At 47.2% G+C, this 9,694-nt stretch overlaps 4 protein-coding genes across 4 annotated transcripts; 2 read left to right on the top strand and 2 right to left on the bottom strand.

Moving 5' to 3' along the window:
* The first annotated feature begins 196 nt into the window (after positions 1–196).
* On the top strand, positions 197–1,315 carry LOC122620699 (TBC1 domain family member 7). Its single transcript, XM_043798294.1, has 3 exons — positions 197–817; positions 878–1,109; positions 1,165–1,315. The coding sequence occupies exons 1-3, from the start codon at positions 231–233 to the stop codon at positions 1,249–1,251; spliced, it is 906 nt and encodes a 301-aa protein (XP_043654229.1). The 5' UTR covers positions 197–230; the 3' UTR covers positions 1,252–1,315.
* LOC122620700 (28S ribosomal protein S24, mitochondrial) lies at positions 1,253–1,974 on the bottom strand. The gene is made up of 3 exons (XM_043798295.1): positions 1,892–1,974; positions 1,641–1,830; positions 1,253–1,585 (listed from the first exon to the last, which is right to left on the bottom strand). Exons 1-3 carry the CDS (start codon positions 1,907–1,909, stop codon positions 1,296–1,298), a joined length of 498 nt encoding a protein of 165 aa, XP_043654230.1. The 5' UTR covers positions 1,910–1,974; the 3' UTR covers positions 1,253–1,295.
* Positions 1,975–2,386: 412 nt separating this feature from the next.
* On the top strand, positions 2,387–6,041 carry LOC122618870 (adenomatous polyposis coli protein). Its single transcript, XM_043795466.1, has 4 exons — positions 2,387–2,544; positions 2,603–3,240; positions 3,302–5,515; positions 5,681–6,041. Exons 2-4 carry the CDS (start codon positions 2,605–2,607, stop codon positions 6,032–6,034), a joined length of 3,204 nt encoding a protein of 1,067 aa, XP_043651401.1. The 5' UTR covers positions 2,387–2,544; positions 2,603–2,604; the 3' UTR covers positions 6,035–6,041.
* A 185-nt stretch (positions 6,042–6,226) lies between these two features.
* On the bottom strand, positions 6,227–7,956 carry LOC122618872 (vesicular integral-membrane protein VIP36). Its single transcript, XM_043795467.1, has 5 exons — positions 7,719–7,956; positions 7,529–7,644; positions 7,264–7,461; positions 6,878–7,207; positions 6,227–6,547 (listed from the first exon to the last, which is right to left on the bottom strand). Exons 1-5 carry the CDS (start codon positions 7,855–7,857, stop codon positions 6,341–6,343), a joined length of 990 nt encoding a protein of 329 aa, XP_043651402.1. The 5' UTR covers positions 7,858–7,956; the 3' UTR covers positions 6,227–6,340.
* Between the last annotated feature and the right edge of the window lie 1,738 nt (positions 7,957–9,694).

Raw genomic sequence — 9,694 nt, 5'->3', positions numbered from 1 at the left:
GTTTTAATAAAAAATTCAATTGATATTTAATTGAATTTTTAAATGCCCAACATTTTAATCGACTTTAGTTTTGAAAAACAAATGTATATGTTTTATATATGTAAGTTAGGGGTTTTAATTTAATGGTTTTATGTTTGCCAGGGTGTTATCGCGTCGGTGATGACATTTCACTGCACTTTGCGGTCATCGACGGGAGTCCCATCCCTATTGTTCGGATAATAAACGCAAAAATGACCACAAATACTGACGAGAGAAACTTCAGATCCATCTACTACGAAAAATGCCAAATAAACAGCGTCGAGGAACAAAAGTCGCTGAACAAACTTCTGCAGGATGACGTCCGCAACCTCAGTAAGCTGAAGCAGTTCTGCATGAACTACACGGTGCCGAAGAACAATAGGAGCTATCTGTGGGCCCTGGTTATGGGTATTCTGCCGCTTCACAAAGCGTCCACGGCTTATATACGCGATCAGAGGCGCGAAATGTACGAGGATCTGCTGCGAGCTGTAACTGTGCTCCGGTGTGCACAGAAGGAGCAGGTCATACTCCATAGGAAGAAGGAGCAGGACATGCACACCATGTGGCTGATGGAGTCCAATCGATTGTGGCATGGCAATACTAGTGCCAGTCTCCAGGCGGACGACATGCATTTTATTCAGATTGTGCGCACGTTACTGCAAATATTCAACGACGACGTGGAAACCTACTGGATAGCAAAGGGATTCTACAAGTACACCCGCGAACTGAAGAAGGAGTGCGCCAAGCTGAAGGAACAAACGCAGAATATGCTGAAACGCGAAGATCTGGCTTTGCTCAAGTGGGTTTGCATTTGGTTAGTGCGGTACTTTAACTGATTTTCTTCGATTACTCCTTATAGTCACCTGGAGCTACTCGGCCTGTTTGATGCTGATTCAACGCTGGTGGATAACTGGTACATAACCTGCTTTGCTGGTATCATCTGCACAACTGATTTGGTCAAGATATGGGACAAAGTATGCGGAGGATCCCGGAAGATTGTTGTTTTCCTGTTTGTAGAACTAGTCAAGGACATAAGGACTTTGATACTAAAGCAAACATCTTTAGCAGACGTCAAAAAACTGATAGAAACTGTAAGTAAATAAAAAGCCCTTTCTTAAGCCATAACTTATCAAGAATTCACCTTAGGTAAAGGATCTCGATGGTGTTATTATCGTAAACAAGGCCATCAAATCGCTACAAAACAACAGCAGCGAAGTCGAGTACACTCACTAAGTTAATCTACACTTTTATATTGGACATGTAAATAGCAAAAGCAACTAAATGTATTTGAAGACCACGTCCTTCTTATCGCCCACCGTCTGCAGTTCCATGGTCACGGGACACTGCATCCAGTAGGAGAGCAGCTCCTCCGTGTAGCCAATAAGAAAGTACATTTTTCGCGGGGTTATCGCCTGCCGAATAAGGGCCGCAATCCTAATAGTGTTGTGCTGCCGCTTGATGATGATCTCGGAGCAGACGAGGGCGTGCCAGGTGCCGGTGACAAACTTGCGGATGAACACATCCTCTATGGCGGTCTGGGACGGACGCAGGGCATCCTGCATCGTGGCTAAGAGAGGAGTACCATCAGCATGGTTGCTTAATAAACTTTTCTCACAGCTTACATGTGTTCCATGAGTTCCACGATTTACGGTGGCCAATAAAATGCGGGGGATTGGCCATCTCATAGGTAAGCGGCCTGTTTCGCTTTGTGGTTATGCGGTATCGCCCGGATTGCACGCGACAGCACACGGAGCTGGTGTGGAATCCTGACCGGCTGAGCTGCTGCACCTCGGTCGCCACCTGGGGCACCAACTGTTATGGACTTTAGTTTATTTTACCATGTAAATGGTTTTTTTGTTGTTATTTAACTCACCTTTTTCAGAAAGTTCATTATTTTGCGGCAGAAACAATTTTGCGTCCAGCAACAGCTGATTGACGTGACGTAACGGTTCGCTAGAGATGGACAAATGTATTGATGAATACTCGATATTATTGTTTTTAAAGGAGTAGCAAAATTTGTCATAAAAAATATTGTAAAAATATTGTTGTAGAAAGTAGCCCACAAATGATGCAATATTAAATTGTGCAAATACTTTTTTTTTAGTTTTAAAAATTAGGTCTTGGATCTCGATAGCATTGATTGAATATCGATTGTTATTTTAGTCCTGAAGCGGGACAGAGTTGTCAACAGTCGCTTGGAAAATATAGCTGCTTAAAAAAGATAAACTTATCTGATTAATAACATACAGTATTTTTTTATTATTTAAGTAATATTTTAAGAGCTTCTTAATAAATATTACATTTGTTCTAATCCCTTGCTGCGAAAGAACTTCGGCTCATCATTGAACTAAGCTAGAACTAGCTAAAAACCAGCTTAATCGGTAGTACTGGAGCGCTGAGCCTGCGCGCTTGGAAAATGGCTTAAACGCAGGCCATCTCGAACAAAGATCGAGGATCTCAGATCGAAAGGAACTACCTGTTGAAGCGACCTTGCAACAGGACTCTTCCAGAAGCAAAGCTGTATAGGTTTGTTCTCAGAAACCCTGCTATCTGAATGCACTTATAGCTGAGGATACATTCAAAGTAATGACGCTAAACGAGAGCGACGCTACTCGCCTGGAGCTGACGCGCAACTTCCTGGAGCTGTCTCGAAATCCGGAAACATGCACCGCCCTGCGCAGTTCGGACTGCATCCAGCTCCTGGTGCAGATTCTGCACGCCAACGACGAAGGCCTCTCCACAGCGAGGAAGTACGCCAGCCAGGCGCTGCACAATATCGTGCACAATAATCCGGAGGAGAAGGAGCGGCAGCGGGAGGTGAAGATGCTGCGCCTGCTGGACCAGATCCTCGACTACTGTAACTTTCTGCGCACCCAGTTGCAGAGCGGCGGTGAGGCCATCGCAGATGATGAGGATCGGCATCCGCTGGCTGCTATGAAGCTCCTGATGAAAGCCAGTTTCGATGAGGAGCACCGCCAAACTATGTGCGAACTGGGAGCCCTCAAGGCAATTCCCAATTTGGTTCACCTCGATCATGCGGTCCACGGACCGGCTACCGGTAGGGAACAGTGCAACGCCCTGAGGAGCTATGGCCTAATGGCCCTCACGAATCTCACCTTCGGAGACGAGAACGTCCATAACAAATCGTATCTGTGCGGTCAGCGGCAGTTTATGGAGGTGGTCATTGCGCAATTAAACACGGCTCCGGATGAACTGCTTCAGGTGCGTTTAATTTAGGAGACTGAGGAAATGATCGTAATTTAATTACCTTTGATTTCTTTAGGTTCTTGCTGGTGTGCTTCGCAATCTCTCCTGGCGCGCGGACAAACATATGAAGACTATCTTCAACGAGCTGGGCACCGTGACCTCCTTGGCCCGAGCAGCTATGCAAAACAAGAATGAGAATACTCTCAAGGCCATACTTTCAGCCCTCTGGAATCTCTCGGCGCACTGCAGCACCAACAAGGCGGAGTTTTGTGCAGTAGACGGAGCACTGGCCTTTTTGGTGGGAATGCTTAGCTACGAAGGTCCGAGTAAAACTCTTAAGATCATCGAAAATGCAGGCGGCATTCTACGAAATGTCTCCAGCCACATTGCGGTGTGTGAGCCGTACCGGCAAATCCTAAGGCGGTACAATTGTCTTGCCATTCTGTTGCAACAGTTGAAGTCGGAGAGCCTTACCGTGGTGAGCAACTCCTGCGGAACTCTGTGGAATCTCTCGGCGCGCTGTCCCGAGGACCAGCAATATCTCATTGACCACAATGCCATCCCGCTCTTGCGGGCCCTAATCAGCTCCAAGAATTCCATGATTGCTGAGGGCAGTGCCTCGGCTCTAAAAAATCTTGTGAACTTCAGGGCCACCCAGGAGCTTATGCCCAATGGTGATGGTGGCTCCCTGCCCCTAGACAAGGAAGCAGGCCATGGAGGTACGTTGCCACGGAGGTTCAGCTCACTTCGCCTTAGCTCAAATCCCACGGGATCGCTTAAAAAAGTGCGACCTTCAACAGTCAGCGCAACTGGCTTTCTGAACAGAAAGTGTGAGAGCCGAGAGTCCATTTACTCGGGCAAATCCGATTCCACTAAATACTCAACCAAGTCGGAGGGAGCCAAGAATCCCTTCGAGATTGTAACACCCACAGAAGAGCAGCCCATTGACTACTCCATGAAGTACATGGAGCACAAACCCAATAGCAGTAAGACCTTTGAGATCGACTTGGATCAGCCAACAGATTTCAGTGCTAGATATAAGGAGAGACGATCCGCTCAGACGGCACAGCCGGAGCTGAAGACGGAGACTAATGAGATTAGAAGTAAGGAGTTGCAACTGACCAAGTCCTCCTCGGCCACGGAGCTGCGCAATGGTCCTGGACTGGTGGCGGTTTCAGCAGCTAAGCAGAAAATTACCACCGAAGTGGAGACGGAAACTGCAGAGCGGCCAATAAACTACTGTGAGGAAGGGACTCCTGGCAGCTTCAGTCGCTTCGACTCGCTCAACAGCCTCACGGAGAAACCGGAGAAATGCATGGCGCCGAAAACTCCAACGAAGCCTACTGTTCTACCGGTACAAGCGGACGGAAATACGCCTCAAAACATCGATTCCGCGCTAGAAACTCCACTAATGTTTTCGCGTCGCAGCTCTATGGACTCATTGGTAGGCGACGACGAAACTGTTGCCTGCGAGGACAATGGATCCGTGATCAGTGAATACAGCCGCATGCAGAGTGGTGTAATCTCACCCTCAGAGCTGCCCGATTCACCCACCCAGAGTATGCCCCAATCTCCGAGAAGAGACAGAAAAGTGACCACACAAAATAACTTAGATACACCTGAACAGAAGCCCAGCACTGTGTTCGAGGACAAGTTGAACAGATTCCATGTGGAGCACACGCCTGCCGCCTTCTCTTGCGCCACCAGCCTAAGTAATCTGAGCATGATGGACGATGCGAATGCAAACGCTATTCGAGGACAGCGTGGAAATGACATCAACGGCAATGGAGATGCTCCTCGTAGCTATTGCACGGAAGACACTCCCGCCGTGCTGTCCAAAGCGCCGAGCAATAGCGATCTCTCCATTTTGTCCATTCCGAATGATTTAAATGCAAATGAGACGCAGCCAGTGCCTGCGCCCCGAGCTGATGTTCCCGGAATGGACACTCGGATGCCGGCAGAAGATGCAATCTCTAAGATGCGCTGCGGTGGCAATGCATTGCCCAGTTATCTGCCAGTGTCGGATGAAATGAGCAAGTACTATGTCGAGGACAGTCCCTGCACGTTCTCGGTCATTTCGGGACTGTCTCATCTCACAGTTGGCTCTGCTAAGGCTGGGCCTGTTCTGAAGCTTCCCATGCGGACTGCAGAAGAGGTTCAGGCACCCAAACTTCCACCCAGGCGCAGTGCAGTGCAGGGAGAGGCAGAGCCGCGTTTGCCGCCGAAGAAAAGCGACTCACTAAGCTCACTCTCCATGGACTCGGATGACGACTGCAATCTTCTAAGTCAGGTTAGAAAACTACACTTCATTCAAAACACTTGATATATTTCACTTTATAAACATTTGGTGAGACACTCACTCAAAAACAAGTGTCTTGGTGGATTAAGGAATCGGAATGTAGATATTGCAAACTTTTACAATCTGAATTATAAAATTTGTTCCCCCTTTTAATAGGCCATTGCTGCGGGAAGCTGTCGACCTCAGCCCAGTGGTGCCAGCACCAGTTCCAGCCTGGCGAACGCCAGTACCAGCACTCTGTGCAGGGAAAATGGGCAGTCAAAGAAGCAGACGGAGGATGGCGATAAACCGAACTACAGCTCCGATGACTCGCTAGACGACGATGACGATGATGCACGATCCAAGTCGCTTTTTGAGCAGTGCATTCTGAGCGGCATGCATAAGTCCAACGACGCCTTGGAGTCGGAGGTTGAGCCGCCGGGGCAGCGCCAGGAGATCAGTGCCCGGGATCGATTTGTCAGTAACCAGGTCCGCCAGATTGAGTCCATGTTAGCTGGACGTCAGCACTAGCAGCGGATGGTTGGTTAATTGAGAAGCGCATGCATTTGTTTAGTGGCTTTTAATCTTGTCTACGCAATAATATTCTCACGGTCTCAATTTTCCTATAGTTCAGATTATAAAATTTGCACTTAAATTTAACTCTCCAACACGTGTAATATTATGTTTACCCTCTCACGAAAAAATTAAGGAAACTAAAAGGGGTGATAAGAAATGGGATACAGTCACGGATGCATATAAATAAAAGTTGGGCTTAATTGAGGTCCGGAAAACTTCTAACATGATGCTATAATGAACTAGCTCGACGGACTAGGGAGCTCAGTAGAAACGTTTTCGCGCGTTGCGATCCTTGAAGTAGGAGATGGCGAAGATGGCCACTGCAGCCGCCACGACCACCACGAAGAGGAGGATGAAGAAGATCTTGGCGTTGGACATTCCCGGCTTGAGATCTTCCTTGTGCTCGCGCGGGGGCTCGAAAGTCTTGGCATTCGGTATGATATTGGAGCGACGGATAATCTCATCGTGCTGCGAATAAGAAAGAAAGAAAGTGGAGGGTTATTGAAACAAGAAAGTAAAGCTGGTTTTTAGTAATACGATATGAATATTATAACACTCATCTTTAACGAGTCATATAAAGATTAATACGATTTGAAATCAAACACTGTGTTTAACACCAGCTGCTAAATTATTACAAGTTTCAGCAATTAAAAACAAGCTATTTATACATAAACGCAGATATTGAAACTTAAGTCCGCTTTCGGGTTCCTTGCACTCCTTATCGCTTTAGCCGAATAGCAGACAGCTAAAGTGAAGCTTGCTCCCCTTCCGATGTTTGCGAAACAAATGTGAACTTACATTTACGTTCGAGTCCAGGTCATAGAACTTGAAGGTGTGGATGTCGTGATTATCGGACAGATCACCCGTCGTTGCTGACATGCCGAAGTGGTAACCCGTTGGTAGCTCCACGTTGGCCACTACAAAGCAGCTCTTCCATTCGTTGCGGTTTTCCAGATCTGTGGACACCGAAAGAATGTCGTTTTCGTATCGAATGCTAACCAGCGTCTCGTACTCCACATTTCGGAAGCGAACTTCGCAGCCGGCCAGCTGAGTGTGCGTTCCATCGCGATCGTGGTCGTAGCTCCAGCTGCCATTGTTCACCATGGCGCTGAGATAAGGATGTTGGTGCTACAAATATCAAAATTAATATAGGTATTGAAAATACCAAGCCTTGCGGTTCATACATTGTGTGGACCATTGTGATTGCTGTAGGTGTCCAGAATGATGGCCAGTCCGGAGAAGTGATCTTTGCTGCCGAAGACCGGCCCGGTTTGCATGCGCTCCTTTGTGTACCAAATGGCAAATCCGTCGCCGAACAGTTCAGATCCCTTGCCGTGCACCTTGAAGCCCACATGCACCTCCCAATTACGAGTCATCACGGGCTTTGGATAAAACACAATAATTATAGAACATCCAAAGTCGCGGGGAGAGACCAGCGCTCATGCTTACCGAGTAGTTCCAAAGGGCACCGCTCTTGGACTGCAAGTCCGGCGTCAGTCTTATATAGTTGCTGGTCACCATCGTGTTACCCAGGAAGTCCCAGTGTGGCAGGATCACGCCTACGCCTGTAAGGAGGCATAAGCCACGTTAGAGGTACACGTACTCTCCATATCATCATTACCTGTGACCAATTACCCACCTTGAAATGGACGCACTAGACTGTGCTCCCGCTTCATGTATTCCGGCTCCCTGGGCATATCCTCGCCGAGCGCCGCGAACGGGGCGACGAGGAGCGCCAGCAGCGCCAGGGAACAGTGTGCGCGCGTCGGTTTGGTCATGGCTGCATTCGGTGGCCCACTTGGATGAAACTACATACACGGAAAATAATATTTGCAGACTATTTTTTTTCGCCGGCCTATTAGTGGTGGGCAGCCGTGAGTCACTTGCTGTGATTAGCAACTATCGGCGGCTCATCGATTTTGAGTCACGCCGTATTGCTGAACTGTTATCGAAACGAACTATCAACCGTTATCGGAGATTACCATCAAATTTAAATAGTTGAATTTTATCTTTAGAAAATAAAGTTTTTTTTTCGGAATAGGGAATGTAAAATAAAATATTTCCTTCATGCATGCAACCAGTTAACAGCCTCAATATGTCACTAAATTTACATATATTCATTTCAGTCGATGTAATAAATAATTTAAATTAGTTATAAAATATGGATCAGACATTTTGAGGTACTGGTCAGCTATCTGGGGTTTCAATTACTTGTGCATGGTTATTGTTGTCAATAAATGTGGCACAATTTAGCCAACTACAAATACGCTGCGGAAGTGCAGCTTAGACTGTAAAATTGATGAATGCAAATTATTGTTTTGGACAGTTTCCCCCCAATTTGGTGCATAATTCGCTCGTCCAACCAGTTTGCATATTAATAGCTTTTGATCGGATTACAACGCCAACCACCACAAACAGCCCGTTTGTCATGGTGCGAGACGTTTTTATGGCTTATTGCACACGCACATTGGCGCCTTCACGCCTCGGGTCTTGTGGCGCATGGATCTCAGCTGGTGGAAATCGGGCAGGAAAACCAGTTCGAGTGCGCCAAGAGTTTTCCTCCTCGGCGTGCGTTAGGCGCCGCCTTTTGGGGGTCATTGTCAAGGTCGCTGGTCGTGAGAATGTTGCGACTACCAATGCAAATGCGGCAGGAACTTTGGCATGCAGCTGCATCGGATACAGTTTCAGATTCGGAATTATAATGATGCGATTCAAATGCACATTTGGGCACAATTAGACGGGGTACGGCTAACGGTGCAAGATGTGTCACCTGTGAAAGGCGGCAGAGGTTGCTTCCTCAACACGCCGCTAATTGGCATATAACGTGCCTAATTATATCAGTCATTTATGAAATCATTTCACTTTTCACCTCCCTCGAGCAACAACAACTACAGCTGCCTTTTTCGAGCCAGTTTCCGCTGAGATTATACTTTTTTTGTTTTTGCTTTTCTGACCGCCTCGTTCGTTCTTGTCGCCCCGATATATTTGACTCACCTGTGCCGGATCGACTTCCTCATGGTTGCGAGGAGTGAGATATGGCGGTTATTTTCGATTTCGGGGAGTGGCAGCCCAAAAGCTCCCTAATGAAAGTTGGGGATGATTAATGATAAATGGTTGAGCCGAGTTTCCCAACAGGATGTGGTCATTATCATGCTTAGAACATCGCGTCAGCTCGTTATTTTTGGCATACCTGAGAAGATCGAATCTGGCAATTAGCAGTAGTCCGCTTAAAAGCTCATTTATAAACTACAGCTATCGGCTGTCATGTGCGGACAAGTTGAGAGTTGAGGCCCAAACAAGCAGCTCTTTTCAAATCCAATTCCTCAAAGTGGCAATAACCCGGGGACTGGTCAAGACAGGCCAAATCTGAGGCCGCTCGGTGATTGATAACCTGCTGCCGAATCTGGCCAAATCAAAGAAAGCGAGTCCGCAAACCCAATACACTGGCGCAAGGCAATTGGCTAATTGATTCAGCATAAATCAATGGCAATCAACAATTAGCCGCAATAATTGCCTCGCTTACAGCAATTGTATCTGAACTTGACCCTCTCGCCGTGGAGTGAAGACAATGCAAAAACCGAAGAGAACAGAACGGAGCGGAAGGCCAGTTGGACA

Source organism: Drosophila teissieri, chromosome 3R (assembly GCF_016746235.2).
Source record: "Drosophila teissieri strain GT53w chromosome 3R, Prin_Dtei_1.1, whole genome shotgun sequence".
In the NCBI taxonomy this organism is placed as follows: domain Eukaryota; kingdom Metazoa; phylum Arthropoda; class Insecta; order Diptera; family Drosophilidae; genus Drosophila; species Drosophila teissieri.
The sequence above is the reverse complement of the archived record's forward strand: the minus strand, read 5'-3'. Positions and strand labels throughout refer to the sequence as shown.